The sequence below is a fragment of the Branchiostoma belcheri genome, unplaced genomic scaffold (genome assembly GCF_001625305.1).
Source record: "Branchiostoma belcheri isolate BF01 breed outbred unplaced genomic scaffold, Haploidv18h27 scaffold76, whole genome shotgun sequence".
In the NCBI taxonomy this organism is placed as follows: Eukaryota; Metazoa; Chordata; class Leptocardii; order Amphioxiformes; family Branchiostomatidae; genus Branchiostoma; species Branchiostoma belcheri.
This window is the reverse complement of record NW_017804420.1, coordinates 610,793-630,505: the sequence shown is the minus strand read 5'-3', so window position 1 is coordinate 630,505 and position 19,713 is coordinate 610,793. Positions and strand designations below refer to the sequence as shown.

The following is a 19,713-nucleotide window of genomic DNA, read 5'->3' as shown; positions in this document are numbered from 1 at the left end:
CACTCAGGTGTAAATGAGTACCTAGCTTCGGTAAGGGACGTCCCTCGGATAGGACGTAAACTGGAGGTCCCGTGTTTGGGGAGAGCCACACCTCGAGCACGTTAAAGATCCCACCACACCTTTCGAAAAAGAGTAGGGGCATGCCCCGGTGTGCGATGGTACAAACACTACTGTATGGAGTTGGTGATTCACTTCAAATCACCCGGACGGAGGCCTGGCGACCTCCGCCTTGTATAGCCACATGGTGATTTACATCATTCACCCGGACGGAGGCCTGGCGAACCCCGTCTGTATCAGCCAAATCTTGGAGAGGAGAAAGGCGCCGCCAAGATTATAAGCCTACTGAAACATCGTGACAAGTTCAGACATGCTGCTGGCTGTCATGATGCCCCTACGACCGCTCACGGTTATGGGACTTACATACATACATACATTGCCAAGACGCCCTTCCTTTAAAGCTTCATTATGTAGTATTATAGGCTCAACACTAGGACGATACAAAGACTTGCTCCCGACCTACTCCTAACCATGGTTGGGGGGAGTTCGGGGGCCATATTCGGCTATAAGTGAAAGGAGCTTAAACAATCACAAAATGTCAACTCAACTTTCAGTCTTACCCAAATCCCTGGATCGCAACTAACAGATCAGCAACACTTAATAATTCTTATGCGTCCCGATTAGTAAAAGATAATCCTGATCCGGTAGGATTGAATCATAAGATTTCCCTTCTTAGAGAATTATGTGGACCTAATCGTCTATATCCAAAGAGCCTTTTCCTGATTAATTGACTATAAATAATCGACTTAATCGGCCATTTCATGCAATAATGTGCAATTGCAAGTGGATCAATATCTGTTCACTGTTGGTGTGTGTATGTATGTATGTACATGTATGTATGTAATATACTATGTATGTACATGTATGTATGTATGTACAATGCATGTATACAATCTTTTACTATTGCTAGCCTTCCATATTCACAACTATTTAGACTACATGAAATTTGATATTCAGGCAAACCTTAAAACACTCAAAAAGGTTCAATTAGACTTTTTGCAGTTAACTGGAAAAATGGAACCTTTACGGATGTTTTAAGATATGCTTAAATGTCAATTTTATGCAGTGTTAGATACAACTAGTTTTGGATACCATATCTTCTAAATTATGATGTAATAAAAATTAATGCCTAGAAGTCATATAACGTGTAAGTTATGTTACGCTAAGATATTCATATCCATATTGCAACAGACCTCGCAAAAAATCAATAGACGCTTATGATATACAAATTACAGTTCCCTACGGTAAAGGATAATGCCATATTGCGAATGTTATACCGAAATCGCCTCCCGTAAAGCATTAAAGGCTGCAGATCCAGCCAATGATTTATATTGTACTTTTCAGATTTGGCCCGAGCCAAACTCCACTGCCTTTTATGTTCTGTACGTGTGGCCACACCGCCTTAATGTTATGGATGACATCCTCTGAAGACCCCCAAACTAGTGCGCGCGGGCGAATAAAATAAAAATCCGGCCAAAAATAAAAATGCTGCTAAACCACAGGAATACAAAGGCAAAGCTGGTATGGTGAATTTGCGGCAGAACATAGCATCATATACGAATGGCTGGCACATGCTGGCTTTTTGCGGATTCATGAATCGACACTGTACGTATGCACTGAGGTCTTGAGTCGTGGAGCTTTGGTAGCCTGGGTGCCGCCCTCCAGAGTTACCACCGGCTCGCTCCGTACTGTCGCTATATAGCAAGCTACCATGGACTATCCAGGGTGACGTGATCTTTTTTTTGTGAGAACAGGCGAAAATCAATGCGCGCGCGGATGTCATCCATAAAACTAAGTCGGCGTGGCCTGTCCGCCTACGGGTAAAAATGAATAGGCCGTGAAAGTAGGGGGAATGCAGGTGGTGTAGACACCGGTGCGGGGAGATATTACAAGGCGTCCGCTTGTCTGTAATAGCCTGAACTCTTTTTATCCACCTTTTTTTAAAGCCACCAAGGCCATGTTGACCAGTGTTCCTAAAGTGACTCTGGGTTTATATACGAAATTTGACCATTGACTGTAAAAACACATTCTCATCTCGTAAGGTAGATTAGTCTCATAGTACTATATAGCAATGCTTTGTACCTTATATACAGTTGGTTTGCCATACGTTTGTTATTATAAACTTTGTCTAATAATATGGAAATAGATGCCATACTTTGTACTTCACACAGTTGTTACACACAGCAAAGTTGACGACAAAAGCAAACTCCAAACTCCCCTGGCCAATTATTCTCCATAACAATTTTCCAGTTTTTGAACCCTCGTTGTCAATCTGGTGGAGACAATGTTTATTGGACCATCTAAAGTGATGGCCCTTCTGCTACGCCCCCCCCCCCAATGCTGTTCCTCTGAGAATACGATGGGTTCTATGATATCATATTCTATTCCCCTCTTTTAGAATAGCGTCTCGGAGATTGGTTTTATATGCATGGCGCCGTCACAGCCCGCAACAATGTCTTCTATCGATGATAGACAAGGCACCAGGGATATACAATATACGGCTCTCACAGTATCACTCCTCCGCTGTGTATACAGAGATATTCCAAAAGCTTTTTATCTTAATGTCTGTTGAGATATCAAAACTGTTGAGTCAACCTTGTATAAATCCCCTGGCACACATTCAGAACCTTCCCCCGAACACCAGCCGACCAAGGTTGGCTGAAGCCCCCGTCACACATTCAGAACCTTCCCCCGAACACCAGCCAACCTTGACACCAGCCGACCAAGGTTGGCTGAAGCCCCTGTCACACATTCAGAACCAGCCGACCAAGGTTGGCTGAAGCCCCCGTCACACATTCAGAACCTTCCCCCGAACACCGGCCGACCAAGGTTGACGAGATTTAGGCCACGCCTACCTTTCTTTAAGAAAATGAGCACCAGCCAACCTCCTGTCCGTCCCCGAATGGTTTAAACATTTTGAAACATCTGGCGCAGCCGTTCAGTAGACGACCTGGCCGAAATTTACACCTCGTCCCAGCGTACCTTGTAACAATGTTACTCTTGTAACAGTGGCGCTACCAACTGATTCGTCTGACGGGTCTAGATCTTTTAGCCGATTCGGTAGGAGCGTCGGATTGTAAGCTGGCGCCCGAGGGCCGTGGGTTCGATCCCAGCCCGGGCCAAGGGTTTTTACGCTCCTAATCCTTACACTGGTTCCAACATCGGGAATCGAACTCGGGCCTTGGCGGTGAGAGCGCCAAATCCTAACCACTAGACCATATGGGACTCTCCTAATTCTTATTTTATACTTACACTCTGTACTCCCAACCGTGTTTGGATGAGTTCGACTTGTGTGAAGAGAAATGTTATCTTCGGAGCAAGACCCCAACACGTCATGGCTACATTGAGGCACTTCCGTCCAGCAGATTTCTCTGATTTTGCTTCACGGCTTGTTTAATCTTAACCTTGGGAGCAGAGTGAGTTATATGCAGTACTTTATCGCGCTGTTGGTCTCCAGACGGCCATTCATAACTGGCATGATGTAGGCGAAACTCTCCATCGCCTCTGGTGAAATGCTGGTGCAGTCAGTATTTCTTGGCAATGTTGTAGACGCCCCGGCTGCCCTTCCAGTATCTCTTTCTTATGTCTTATGTCTTATGAATAGTTTCAGTCATGTTCAACCATGTACGTTGACTCCCGCTGGGGACAACGACGTATATTTCCCCCTAACAACTAGGCACTCGTTCATTTGACTGTTTTACGTATAATATTGCTCCTCAAATGCAGTGGAAGACGAAATTCATTCCATCTCTAATTGTCCATTTTATGACGACATCAGAAAACAATTATTTACCACCGTGTCCAAAATGCTCCCTTACTTCTCGACCATTTCCTACCACGAAAAAACAATTTTACTACTAAAATCAAAGAACCCACATATTATAGAAGAAGTGGGTAAATTCGTCTTCCATTGCCTAAAAAGAAGAAGTCAAACCCAGTATAACTTGTACCATGTATGTTGTAGAATATAGTATAATGTTACGGACGTAGATATAGTCTCACATACCACTGTAATTTCTTTTCTTTCTTATGTTGTTTGTAACTGCAATTAGCCCTCGGGCATGTATTTGCAACAAACTTTCAATATATATGACATTTCTGTATAGCCGAAAAATCTCGCGATAGAATGTAACCCTAACTGTACGTAACTCTAGTTGGATCTGCACATGTACAAATCCCTCAAAGATACATTCATCAAACACGCATCTTACGCCAAAGTTCTGAACTGCCCACGTAGCGACAGCCGTTCACTGAGGGGGTCTGAGTCGCATGATAAGCCGTTTGAAGTTCCATCAGGCAGGCGCCTTTGCCAGGAAAGGTTTGCGATCCACGGTTTGTTTCGCGCGCGCGTTGACAACTTAGCTCCCCTTTGCTCACAGCGACAACTTCCTTTTCCTGTTCCCACCTGCTGCGAAATTAAACCTCTGTCGGAACTTCCATGACTCTGAAGCACGCCTACGTTACTCATATGATGAATGATATAACTGAAGTTTTCAAAGACGTCGACATCCAGCGCTTTTGATTTGTGTAGTACTTAACAGATAAAGGAACGAAAAGCTGCCGGACCACACAAAAGAACTGAAAACACCTGGCAATGTAGTTTTCTTTGCTGTTTTCAAAACGTATGGGTGGCTTTTCCCTCGCTTGAAAATAAAATGAAAAAATATACAGAATATAATAGCCATTCAAAATGGCTGTGACTTGCTTCCTGCATAGAAGCTTGTTGCTGTGATTCTACCACTTATACAATATATGATTGCTGAAATCTGAATTCATTTATTGTTTTCACTATTAGTATCATGATAGCAACCAAAAATATACATTTTTATAGATCATATATTATATTTAAGTTATAAAACCCAGGAAGTCGATTTGGTTCTTCTCAAGAAATTCCAACTTTACCATTGGACTAAGGCCTCAGCAAGTAAATTTTATGGATGACATCCTCCGCAGACTCCAAATCTAATGCGAGCGGGCGAAAAAAAACAAGGCAGGCCGAAAAAACAAGGTTCCTACATTTTAAAATTTTGACTCAATCATTGTACAAATGGTTTTGATTCAGTGGGAACATCATATATACACAGCCAGTATCACATATCACTGCATCAAAGTAAGAAGCAAAACATTAAATCAGAGTCTTTTCTCGTCTCCTCTCTTCATAGTTATCTGCCATCCACCTTCTGGCATGGCAGCAGACATCTTTGCCCATTTTGGGCATATTGACCACTGTCAGAAGGCAACAAAATTTCTTGTTTTTTTCCCAAATCAGGCGAAAATTAATGCGCGCGCTGATGTCATCCATAAAAATTACTTGCTGTGGCCTAATGGAGAAAATAATTCTATAGTTTTAATACTGCCACATTAGATAATGTGAACACGTACCGCTACTAGTGCTCTACCCACCCATACACCTACGCCTCTATACCCACGGCTTATGAACATTTCACCCGGAATCGATTCGTCAAGTTCCAACCAAATCCGACATCCGCCGGCAAATGCACAGCGGAAACATTTAGACTCTGTAGTGAATTCCTGGGTCACACTGGTGAAGACCACGGTCATCCAAAAAAAAGTGACAGTAGGAATGATAGTTTCTCAATGGTAAATCAACCCCACATGGAGTTTTTTTTTCCGTTGCTGTGTACTAAACCAAATGGCAGTAGCAATCATAGTTTTTGACTATGAACAGTGATCCAAAAATTTGACTATGAACAGTGATCCAAAAATAAAACAACTGAAAGTAGTAGTAGTGGTAGTAGTAGTAGTAGCAACAATAGTTTCACAAGGACGCAAATCAACCTCACACAGAATTTATTCGTTGCTGATGCTACCAAATTTGAACAGTGGTCCAAAAATAAAACAACTAAAAGTAGTAGTGGTAGCAACAATAGTTTCACAAGGACGCAAATCAACCTCACACAGAATTTATTCGTTGCTGATGCTACCAAATTTGAACAGTGGTCCAAAAATAAAACAACTAAAAGTAGTAGTAGTAGCAACAATAGTCTCACAAGGACGCAAATCAACCTCACACAGAATTTATTCGTTGCTGATGCTACCAAATTTGAACAGTGGTCCAAAAATAAAAGAACTAAAAGTAGTAGTAGTAGCAACAATAGTTTCACAAGGACGCAAATCAACCTCACACAGAATTTATTCGTTGCTGATGCTACCAAATTTGAACAGTGGTCCAAAAATAAAACAACTAAAAGTAGTAGTAGTAGCAACAATAGTTTCACAAGGACGCAAATCAACCTCACACAGAATTTGTACGTTGCTGATGCTACCAAATTTGAACAGTGGTCCCCAAAATGAAATAAATGAAAGCAACAGTCTTAGACAAGCACACAATTATCAGATTTGAACAGTGATCCAAAAATAAAACAACTAAAAGTAGTAGTAGCAACAATAGTTTCACAAGGACGCAAATCAACCTCACACAGACTTTGTACGTTGCTGATGCTACCAAATTTGAACAGTGGTCCCCAAAATGAAATAAATGAAAGCAGCAGTCTTAGACAAGCACACAATTATCAGATTTGAACAGTGATCCACAAATAAAACGAGTGAAAGCAACAACCATAGGTTTCACGAGGACGCAAATCAGCAGATTTTCTTTCTGTTGCTGCCAGATGTGAACAGTGATCATAGTGAACCACGCAAACTCACATGGAGGCTTCCGTTGACGTACATGTAGGCTTACCGTATGCTTTAGTCAAGACGGCAAAATTTTTTAATCTACCGCTTTATGAAAAACTTACATAAGGCAAAAAGCCTTAACATTAATAGTGCAGACAGCCTTGAACACAACAAATACTCAGACACGTTGTCAACCTTTGCACAATGACAGATCTACAGTTTCCAAGAAGGATTCATTCACAATCTACAGGAAACCGCAGACACAAACCGTTCCGCATAGTTTATCCACAGAATAGAATAGGGCTTCTCTTTGTTACGTAAATACGTCTGATATCAAATAGCGATCCACCGGTTGTTTTGTAATGTCAAAGCCATTAAGACTGCGGAGGCAGCTGCTAACCGAATCTCCGGCGGCTGAAGTTTTTCCGCCGCCCGACCGGATTTCCCGCTAGAAACAGCAAAATATTGTGAAGATTTTAACATCCGACAATGATGGTGAATGGATATGAGATTACTCTGTTGGCAATTGATGTACTTTTTGGGCGTGCTTTTTGTTTAACCAGGGAAATTGTAGCTGACTGTTTGGAGCGATGTTGTGACTGACAACGAAAGCCTCTCACTGTAATGATATCATAAGGGAAGGCAACTGGCTGACAACTAAAACCTTTCTTCCTAATGATATAACACACACACAGGCTGAGTGGTCCAAGAGAGAGAAAAACATCCTAATTACAGTTACAGCAAACCGGTCCATCCTGATATGGATTTTTAATGCCCCTGGGAAGATACATTGAAACACGTGCGCTGCTGCCAAAGACAACGTACATTTAGAACGCGCGCAGCGAAATCACTGCCAACACAGAGTGCATTTCCTGGTTTTACATACCCCATACAGGGTTTTTTCTTAACAGCAGAATAAGGGCGCTGCTCCCTCATGTAACCAGCCAGCTCCCTTATATCAATTTTCAGATTGAACCCTAAGTGGCTACTTACACACCATTTAGTCTTTCTCAAAATGATCTTTTTCCAGTAAAGATGTAAAAACCATACAACAATGTATTCTGAATTTCTAGCCTTACAAACTGTGTTACTCTCATTAAAAAATCCCCCTCGGTCGCTTCTCTTCCTCACTATGCTTGCAGTCTGCTCCCTCATGCTAATTTTTTCTAGAAAACCCCCTGCCATATATACCTGAGAATTGAAATGCACGCGGCATCCTTCCAACAAAAAGCGCGTGTCATAAACGGAGAGAACACTCTGTCATAGACCCGCATGGCCCACGGCAAAAGGCCATTGCCAGCGCCTGTGTGCATATAAACGGGTGACAAATAACACACCTACGGCCGGACCCCGCTTCAACAGTAAAGACACGTATGCTTTCCTGATGACAGATTATGCAACTTCGCACATACCCAAGGCAAAACAGAACTGCGTATGATGTATGACAGACTACTTAGAGGTTAGACATCCAGATAATCAGATACACAGATAACAGTTACTCAAGCAGCTGGATAGGTTACAAAAACGGTCAGACGTTCCAGGCAGCATCCGCTACCTTTCGTCACTGATATCGATAGTCACTGTTTCCAAAATCCATCCAGTGTACAGTACTAACTGTTGTTTCGGAGCCTGTATACTATGAAGATTTTAAAAACAGCGTACTCCTAGAAGCATTATTTCAAACCGCGAAAAAATAGTCGCTACAAACATTTGAAAACGAGAGAATAGCGGCTGCCCGGGCAAAGAGAAGGGCCAGCTAAAGGAAAGCTTGCCAATTACAAAAGGACCAAAAGCACTAGTAGACTCGGCATTCTCTAGATCTTGAGAGGCTGGAAACACAACACAACACAACACAACACTTCTACAAACTAAGAGAAAACTCTGGGGTGTATAAGGAAAGGCATTTTACACGACTTCTCCACCTATACGGTGGGGTGACGCCTACCGAACCTCCTAGGCTAATCTGTCTAACTGGGTGCCCAAAACACCCTACGGATTTGGTGCGCCGATGTGACAACATCTGCATATTGGCCACTGAGAGCCGTTAGTTTTTTTTTTGTATAAGGAAAACGTTGCACCTACCGGTGACGATGTTACTGATGAGAGTCACGGGCATACAGAAGAGCGCTACCAGCAGGTCTGCCGCGGCCAGGTTGAAGATGAAGAAGTTGGTGACGGTGTGGAGGTTGTGGTACTTGGCGACGATGGCACAGACGAAGGAGTTGCCGACCACACACAGCACGAAGCACAGGGTGTAGCCCACGATGAAGACCAGGGTGACCACCGGACCCTGCTTGTAGGTTGAGTAGCCGCCCGCCAGGGAGGAGGCGTTGGAGTTGTTGAAGGTATCTGCGGCGGACTCCATCGCTGGAGCGGGGTCTAGCGGGCACGGCTGTGGGAGCGAACTGGATGTCGGGGCATGCGAACTCTCTGTGTGGTAAAACAAAAATGCCACGTGAGACTGGCCATGTAAAGGGTTATACCGCTACAATCTTCAAGGTGAGACAACGTCTTAACACTACAGAAACCGCAGCTTACCAGGTCCTTTCAACGGATTGAAGGAGGTTCCTTCAGCGGTGATCTCCTTTTGGCAGATGCCAACTCAACTACACAGCCAGGGACCACGCTGCCAATCAATAGGACGGTACATGGAGGGAGTATCCATTTCTAGTACAGGGGGAGTCGGTGAAAAAATCGCGGGACAGTGCATTGATCATAGGGTGTAGGGTGGAATGTAACGCTACGTGTCGGCAAACTAACGGGTGATGGTGGTTTGAAAAACAACGTTCTTTTTATGTACAAACGTCTTTTACATGTGTTTGTTATTGAATTCGCCGAATGACGCAGTCGAAATATTCTGTTTTCGAGACGTCTCTTTCAAGTAGTTCCAGTTGCAACTAGATGAAAGCAGATAAAGCGGCACCGATCTTACATGTATAATAAATCGTTTATTTCATTCAGATAATGTTGTTTGAAGGCAGTTTTAAGTCGTGACGATGCTATGATGGTGCCGACTTTTACGTTTCCATGTAACCACTGTAACCACGTTTTCAGCGAAATTCTTTTTTAATCCTGAATTGTTTTTTTTTTTTATTTTCAGCAGCACCGATGCGATTCCCAATAAAGTCATCTTATTGTATGTTGTTCGGGGAAAGATGGTGGGTTGGTTGTTGTATAAAGTGATTCCTCTCACAGCACAAAACCCTACTTTAAACCGTAGTAAAGGTATACAAAATCTTTACGCATACCTTAACGTGTGCGTAAAGAACGGATTTTGTGTAGTGTTTTTCTCTGGGTCTAATCTACATAAACAATAAGGTCATCTTATTGTATGTTGTTCGGGGAAAGATGGTGGGTTGGTCGTTGTATAAATTGATTCCTCTCACAGCACAAAATCCTACTTTAAACCGTAGTAAAGGTATACAAAATCTTTACCCGTACCTTAACGTGTGCGTAAAGAACACGGGATTTTCTCCGGGCCTAATCTACATAAACAATAGGTGTAATATCTTGTGTTGTTGTTTGTACAAACACATAAATCTCATGCCCAGTAACATGACAAATGCCGATTAACCAACCCGCTAAGGATTCAGTCGTAACCACTGCCATAAATAATTGACATCGTAATCTTACCGTCGAAGATTGTAGGGTACTCGTAGCCAGCATACGGCCAGAGGGAAATCATCTTATTGTTTCAAAACGTGTGATAGGCCTTCAACCAAACTGCAAGAACGTGTTTGTACGTGTGACGTGACACGTATGCTTGAAGACCCAGGCACACATTCACGGTTTTGTATATTGGCCTCCGGAATACTAGCCGAACGCCCCGCAATCACGGTTAGGAGTAGTTTACATGTAGGGCGAAGAAAGGTCGGCCGGTGTTCGGCCAGGTCGGCTACCATTCGGCTGGCAAAATGTTTAAAACATTCGAGGGTTCTTCTTCTTCTTGTATACTCTCTAACAACCCCTACTGGGGTATCACTGAGAGGGGGGGTGCGACGGACTATGGCTGCGCGGCCAGGAGTCCGGCCTTAAAGGCCTCCACTGTCTGGGCTTTTACTAACTGACCCGACAACTTATTCCACTCATTTATTGTTCTTGGAAAAAAAGAAAATCTAAAACAGTCTGTTTGGGCAGATATTGCTTGATATCTATATTCATGACTTCCTCTGGTACGCCTATGGGCAGCTTTGAGATATTGTTCCATTTGAATATTGATATGTTCATGAGCAATTTTATATAAAGATATCAAGCGAGCGGTTCTCCTTCTGTCAACAAGTAACGGCCACTGGAGGCCTTTTAGCATATCAGAAACACTGCTGGTATATTGGTCGGAAGGTTCGGACATTGTTGGCTGGTGATCGGCTGTAAGTCAGCAAATACCATGACCATTTGGGAGTACGTCAGCAGTTTTCGGAGTGTGTTCGGGGGTCAAATTTGGCTCAAATTTAACTCAAATTCGATTCGATTCGTACCAAAACTCAGGCGTGGCCTAAATCTGGTTAGAATGCTTCAGTGGCACAGCTGCCATATCTTTCTTTGGTTACCAGTATGCTTCCGTTTTCGCCGCTTGCGTTTAATTTTTTTTTTTTTTGTATTCTACAGCTGCGTAGTTGTTTCTTGATGTATTCTCGGTGTAGGATGGCAGTAGTCCTAAGTGCTTATGGATATCTCATTTCAAATCCGTTAAATATCCCACCACACTTAACCCAGGCCTAAAATAAACAATGCCTAACTCAGTTGGCAGGCTTTCAAAGCAAAGAACGTTGAAACATTTCTCTGGAGTTTTGCGTTTCTCTATTCTCTACACGGCAGCGTTACCGACACCACGGCTGGAACACACACATAACGTTTCACAATGCGCGACCGTATACGTAATGATGTGATTCAGCAGTAAGCAAAACATGTTTTGATTACCTTACAGCACATAATGTGTGTTTACATATGCTATCTAACATAGCATGATGTGTGTTTACATAATACACTACCTCTGAGCTGTAGCTCACATGGTTTTCTTAAGCTTCTTTGTCCATTTCTTTCCATTACAAAATACAGAAGCAAGTAGCGACACTGTTTACAGCTTTTTGTGTCTGTGAGATTACAGGTTCTCGCTCAGTATTAGCAACCGGACTGCTTAGACTGAACGCTGTCAGAGTTTTACACTGAGGAAAGAAAACTTCACATTTAAATCTCTGTCTGTCCCTGATCATAGATCCAAAGTTCAACAGTTGATGGTGCAAACGTATGTGTTAATGTAACATTAGGCAGATACAAAAAGTCCATTTTCTTGTCGTTTCTTTACAATGTTGAATCAACCCTGCTCCATTACAAATACGTGTCATATTCAGGAATTGGAGGTGCTAAAATATGACGCTTTACGGATGTGTTTAAAAGGCGTAAACACCTTTACGTGTGCTTTAAGGCGTGCTTAAAGTTGGGATTTAGTGCAGTACTTCTGAATTATACCAGCAAATGCCTCATTCAAATGTGACCCGATTCGGCGACAGACTTTCGTCCAGTTGAACACTGTAAGTGTAGGACTCGATATGTGTTAACCTCGTTACTACACGTCTCAAGTGAAAACAGCCTTGGACAAATATCTTCCCCCTCCAAATATAACGCGTTTGTCGTCACTCGCGTCCTTGTCCAAAAATGTAGGTCAGACCATCTTCCAGCTGCGACGCTACTATGCACTGTTTCTCTAATCATTACGAGATTAAAACCATCCAAGCGTAGCGCTAAAACACATCTAAGTCATTAAAACACTCTCCCCCAACCGTCTCGCCAAATACTCGTTACGCAACACACCCCGCTGTGCAGAAGCTTCAGTCGGATGACGGTGTGTCAAGCTCTAGGAATTTATCTCATTTTTTTTAGCCCAGAAAAGTATTTCAGTCAAAATACGTTATACGTTATATGTGTTAACTAATGGTTCATCGCTAAGAAGTATCTGTATCTGTATCTGTATAGCCGGTATAACCGCCTTTAGGCGTAACACACCAGCTTCGCAGGCACGCGGCGCGGTGGCAGCTGGCTATATTACACCGATCGACTTGTTACACCTAACCCTTGAACTTCTAGCTCTAGACATTGTTTAAAGCTATCTATTGACAATGCCCCTACTGTACTTGGTGACAGTGAGTTCCACTCTGCGATAGTTCTAGGAAAGAATGAATTCTTGAACACCTCAATCCTTGGTTGATAACTCTGGTACTTGAATGCATGGCTATTTCTTGTTCTCCTCTGGGCTGGTATTAGGTACTTAGTAGTTGGGACATCCACCAGTTTATTAGTCATTTTGTATATTCATTCAGTAGTAGCATTCATATAACCCCTTACTAGTGAAAAAGTGAGCTAACACCCGTCTAACTTATTTTTATTACTAGTAAATTAGTTCAAACCTAGAGGGTTGTTATCTCTTTTGTTTCACTGATATGTCATAAATTATTGAGTTTTGAATACGAAAGTCACTAGCACCACTTTCTGTCTTACTTCGTTTTTTTGGCACCTTTAACAGATACAGGTACTGCCTGAATAAAAACGCTAAATAATCAGGTCTCTATGTGTCAAGTCAGGAAGTTTTTCTTTGCTATATTGATGTGCTTAGTCTCAACTTTAACGCTACAATGAATTCTATAACCTCTACAAGGCTGTTAATCCGCCTCGCGGCAACTTGAGCTGATACAAAATGCAAGAACATAACTGTTGGCATATATAATGCATGATGTGATCCTAGCAACTTCCTCCGTTGGGAAATTAGGGTCTCTTTGTGGTTCAAGCGATTGACATTCGTCTCAAGTCCAGTCAAGAAAAAAGACGACGTCGTACGTGAAATGAATGAATTGATGTCCTCTTCAGTAAGATTCATTATAGAAGTTCAAAGCCCAGTGCCTGGGGACGTTTTGGAAACAACAGCCTTGAAGTTCTCCTCTAAGGCATCAAACAGCCTTCCCATATTTTATCATGCTGAAGTTCATTTTGAGTATACCGACGTTGTTTAAACGTGAGTCACCCAACTAATCATCAAAAGAGACGCTGAAGTTGCCCGGCGTTCAGCCACCAGGGATGTGTTGCGTGTGTTCTAACCGGTGTCAGCACCTGTTCCAATGACGTATGAGCTACCAACCAGTTCTAACTGGTACCAGTCCGTTCCAACCGGTATCAACCCGTTCAAACTGGTGCCAGTCCGTTCTAACCGGTATGAGTCCGCCGCTTCAACCGGTATCGGTATAACTTACGGATATTCAAACCAGTGTCACTATCAGTATCGGGTTTAAACTATTATGAATTAAAAAGTATCAATGATGAAGTATAGAGTAACACGTCTCATGCTGTTTTGCCGCCAAATTTAGTATGCAATTCGGATTAGTTGGCACACATATGGTATCCAGAACAGCGCCTGTCTAGTTCTCAAGTGTTCCTGGATAAACTAGCTTGGTACTACAGACTTGTCGGCGAGTACCGGACGTGTCTTGCCTCCCAACCTATGCGTTTATTATGGTTTCAAATTGAGCTGATTACTAAGCCAACGTAGGTTAGAAAATAGAACCAGGTCGTGGCGTGGCGCTATTGCTGAAGTATCATTCTCTGTCGCGACGGCCATTAACAAATACGACCAGCTAATGAAAAAGTACTCTCCATGCAGCCGTCCCTCTCAAAACCTAATGAAAACGGCGCACTGATCCCTTCCTAAAGTTAACTCGCTTATATGAACTAAAAGGTAGATATTCGTTCAGACTGCAAACCAAGAGTACACCGGGCAACGGTCTAATGTCCTAGAACGTGTTTTTTTTGGGGGGGGGTAGTCGCAAGGCCAGGCTAGAGCTCCTCAACTAAACAAAATTCATTCTTTACGCAGGCGTTTTCTTCACTTACGTATACTTTTACGCATGCTTTAATGATGCTTAAAGGTAGGATTCTGTGCAGTGCTCAGTGCCCTCATCTAAAAGACGCTGCAACTGACTGAGACGTGATGAACTTAGATTTTTCGCGCATGAATTTGCAATATGAGCTCAGCGTTGGTCCACTTGGACACTTCACACAGCTGATAGATCGCCGGAAGAACCTTCGGACTGCCTGAGGAACCTCCGTTTTACCTTTTGTCAGACTGGTTGGATCACCTGGCCCGCCCGAAGCACAGCCGGACTGCCCGAAGCACAGCCGGACTGCCCGGAGCACCGGCCGGGCCCGTCAAAGAACCTCCGGTCGTTAACTACCCTGGATGCCAAACTAGTATCGGGCCGTTTACAGCCGTTTTCCTTCGGCAGCCGAGAGCCTTTCGCCCGCCTGCCTAAATTAGCCGTGCAGGCAAGCTGGACCCTCTATGGCCGGCCAACTCCTCTGGCCAATGATTTCCCCCTTTGCCGATTTCTACTATTTATTCAGCCTGCAAAGGAGTCTGGTAGAGACTAGTTAACGGTCTCGGTGACGCGTCAAGAAAGTGCTCCAAAAGCACGTGCACCCAAAGCGACTTCAGGGCAGTAAAATCTGGGTTTTAAAGTTAATTTTACCGGTCATTTTTTCAATGGAGTAAGTTGAATCAACCCTATCGAATGGCATGCTGATATCTGTGAGGCAGAAATGGGATGTCGCTGACGGAACACGGTTGCTTGCTTCGTAAAACTCCTGACGTAAACATATTACGTAGGACTCCTGACGTATCTTGCTTTCTGGCTATTTCCAACGCTTCAGGGATGAAATATTGAAGAAAATCTGCAAAGAAATGACAGTAAATGGATCAGATAGATATCCTCATCCACAATATTATTATTTTTTTAATGTTTTGCCGCCCTGAAATTGCATATGGTAACTTCATAACCTGTTCGGATATTAATTTGAAGTGTGCACTGACGCCATCGTTTGAAATGGAGCGAATCACTATAACAATGAAATCTGGCACGGATCATCAACAGAAACAAGAAAATGACAGTTGAAAAGAATACTGCCTCCGGGATGCATAACATTAAAAGGTTGCTCTGTTTGAAGTGCCTGTTGTGCGTAGGCAAAAAGTTATCTGTTGCGCACGACAATTTTTCCCAGGGAGGGTATTTGAAAATTACGTTTTCCACGGCGTTTGTTCCCTGCCCTTTGTATCTTTGTTCCTCACCGCTGCTAGTAGTATACACCTCAGGCTAAAACAGTCACGTCAAAGCGCCTTCAATCACCGCTGTAGTGATTTTATGAAATGTTACGCATTTTTTTCTGTTTGTTACGCGCAATCATAGGCTTCGCACACAATTTTTCATGATAAAGAACGCTACCCTGAACAGTTGGATAGGTTTGAAAATAATAATAATGAAGACCTTTATTGCACATTTCTGCCACACTTGGCTAAGTACAGGTCACAACAAAACAAGATGAATGGACACGGATAACAGATACAAAATTAACTAACCATCGTTATATAAATTCAACTTCTCCTTCAGCTTTTCAGTTATTGCAGAAATAAACGTACAGATCTGTTTTTCGATGGGTGGTTTGTCTAGTCGCATAAGGAATATGAATTTTTCTATAGTACTTAAGTGCGTGAAATAGAAGAATAGGTGTTGTACAAACATAAAAAAGTGCAGTAGAGCCCGAACTAACAAAGGATACAAGGTACTTTTGATATATTGTGGTGTTTTGATTTATAACATGGGGCAAGGATTTCTCCAACGACGGATTATGATTTCAATAGAATTGCAGTTGGACATCATTTTGTAGTAGAATGTTAGAGTCGAACTTTAAAGACCGATATGTTTCCCTGCTCCATAAACCTATTACTAGTAGTAAGTAATAAAGACAAATTCAAACTTTTAATGAGCTTAGACAAACCTCTGATCCTAAAACATATCTATTCTTACCTTTTCACCATCACAGAGAAGCGAGAACAAGTCGAATAGAATTATAGACCTAGCGCCATGTGTATGTACATGTATAAATGTATATACAAGCTAATCCTTTTTTGTAACCTGTACTTAACCCAGTGGGTATGTATGTACAATAAAGGTCTTCATTCATTCATTCATGTATAAGATACATCTGATGTTGACAACTTTCCTAATAATATCTAAAATATTATAATCCGAACCAATTTTTGAACCCACGCCGAAAAGTTGGCCACCCGTGAAATCTGTTTCATTCCAGTGGCGACAGGAATTATTATACATCATAATATTTTCCCACTCTCTAGGGTGAAGGATAACACTAATGTTAGTACTTCGCGAATATTCGCTCCGGCGGACACGCTCATATTTTTTCCGGGTGAGGGGAGGGTCACCTATTTCTCGTGGGTGTTACATGTATTGTTGAATGTATCTTTTAAGTATATACGGTGACAATACTAGTATGAATTGATCGCAAAATACATGCATTCTAGACATGGTTCTTATGCTTCAAAGCCAACAGATAATGCCATGCTGATTTGATTATATGGATGACATCCGCATGAATTTTCATCCGAAAAAAAGTTTTCGTTTCGACTATACTGTAAATCGTACAAAGCAGCTGAAAAATGAGCAAATCTATGTCGTAAATTGCATTAGAAATATTGGGAAACGATGCTAATGACATGGAATGTCGAAATCAATTCCAAAGGAAAAATAAGAAAATGTGTAGAAATGAAAATGAAGAGTCTATCATTCGCCATACCATACTCTGTGTGTTTAGTCATGCGTTTTATGACCACGTGCATTTCATAATGAAGGTATCTTGTTTTTTTTGGCCAAACATTTTTTTATTCGCACGCTCGCATCAGTTTTGTAGTTCCCAGAGAATGTCATCCATATAATGAATTCAATATGGCTATATGGGTCCTATAATGAGGCCATGGGGTACACTCACAACCCACTCATGACTATCATAACGTGGATTAGAAGTAGGAGTATCAATCTTCTTGCTATCTTTGAAATGTAGCGACCAAGAAAATAAACGACATCCCCTGTAAGCTATGAATCAGACTCTATCTCCTGATCTTCTTGCACCATCATCCCCGTTCCGTTTTTAGAGATAGTTCAAATAAGGACAGGAAAAGTACCTTTAAGCATGAATAATTTTGAAATTTCAAGAAAAATTACAACAATCCGCAACTGTACAAAAGTAGGAGATTTTGCTACCAATTTTTTTCATTCTGTACAAATGTTATACTTGAAAATGGTCATCGCTTCGACGTGAATTGTCCCAAACATAATGTTAAAAACTCAAAGTTATTCGTATTTGTCTATCTTTTTACGTGATTGTCTATTTGGGGGGGGGGGGGCTGATACTAAAAACACGTTTCATATCTCAATTTCAGAAATGCAAACTTCTTCCAGAACCGTTTAACGTAAATCGCTTCCGGCATGGCGTCGTATTGCGATGGAAAAGATGTCTCGGCGGGAAACCATGTGAGAAAGAGCTGCACAAATCGTACGTCGTACGGCCCCTATTGGATCGTTGACAAGGTAGCACGGTCTAACAGTAACATGCGTCCGTGGATTTTACATTCTGACCTATCACATTTAATAACACCCACGCAAGGACACTGCAATACGACAAGATAAATCTAATCATCTCCAAGCGGAGGTTTGGGTTTCAGCTTATTTTTCAGGTGTTTTTAGTCCTTGCAACTCGTCGTGACGTAGCCATGGGTCCAGTCACATTCGACCTCAAACTGAGGACAGTCCTAAAAAAAGGCCATTTTGTCCTTGTATGAAAGTTCATCTGAGGTGGTAAAATACGTGTCTGAACAAAATTAAACTGTTCTCCAACTCAAAAAAGAAAGTAACTCACCAGAAATTTTCGACTTAATCGCTCAGTTTTCATCAGCTTTATGACCCGCGACGGGGGGCGGTACCGACTTCCGACGAACTTTGACCCAGCGCAGCTGGCTAAAAGTCACGTGTCCACAGCACTTGGGTCTTAAAGCTGATGAAGACTGACCGATTCAGTCAAAAATTTCTGGTGAGTTATTTTCGTTTTTGAGTTGGAGAACAGTTCAATTTTGTACAACCAGCTTATCCTTGTTGGCTTGGCAGCGCGGTTGGTTCTCTCACAGTCTGCTTGAAAATCTTACGGCATCAAAAATCGTACGACTGAATCACGACGAATGTTACCGTGCTTTAAAACGGGACTGCAAGCCAGCTAGGTTTTACGACAGTTCTTGCCCCTCTACTACTTCAATGATGGTGCGATGGTAAAATCTAACTACCAGGTAATTATGAGATAAATCTAATCATCAAAACTCACCGTCTATTCAAAGTCTGTCACTTGCTGATAAAACTTTACTGAATGTACTAATTTCTTCATCCAATAGAGTGGAAAGTATTATGTCTGCGCACCGTTTTAATCCCATAATTAACTGTCGCGAGAATAAACGTGTGTGAAACGAACGATATGAGACGAATTATTCATAAAGTCATCAGAACAAACAAGAAACGCTTTTGAAAAAGTTGGTCGGGAGCCAAGACGGGAATAACTGGTTGGGTGGTGTGAGTGTGAAGATGATGTGTGACTCAAATAATTGGTTACCTTGGTTGGTTACCAACCGGGACGGGGGCGATATCGACTTCAGACAACCTTTGACCCTTTGCTGACGTCACACGTGGGAAAAATCACGTGTCCACAGCATTTGGGTCAGATAGCTGAAGAAGACTGAGTGATTCAGTCGAAAATTTCTGGTGAGTCAAATTTTGAGTTGGAGAACAGTTTAAGGTTTTCATAATTGGTTACCTTAGGTGGCCTGAATTGGACTTATGCTAATAAGACTGAAATTGATGCACAGTTGTGTTCGTATCATGAAGTCTTTCTAACAGAGAATAGATATTTTGAAATAGTTTTTTTAGTGGTCACGTACGGTAATGAATTGCGTCATTCGGTCAGTTTTTCCCTCCTGACATCTGCTTGGTTTTCATCTGGTAGCTGACCTTGGTTCTGCAGCACAACTTCTGTCTTTTTTTTTAATCACTGGATAGACCACGCCTGTTCAGAACCGTGCCTGCGGGTAAATCGACAGTCTTTGATACGCAGGGACTTATCCAGAAGTACAGTGCCTGATCCTAA

The 19,713-nt window shown here is 42.2% G+C and overlaps 1 protein-coding gene across 1 annotated transcript in view; it reads right to left on the bottom strand.

Annotated features, from left to right (window-relative positions):
* Window positions 1–19,713, bottom strand: part of LOC109485442 (neuropeptide FF receptor 2-like) — a 67,872-nt gene that overhangs the window by 40,503 nt on the left and 7,656 nt on the right. Inside the window, exon 2 of the mRNA XM_019789048.1 lies at window positions 8,779–9,126. Coding sequence (XP_019644607.1) covers window positions 8,779–9,061 — 283 coding nt within the window. The 5' untranslated portion in view covers window positions 9,062–9,126. The remainder of the gene's footprint in view (window positions 1–8,778; window positions 9,127–19,713) is intronic.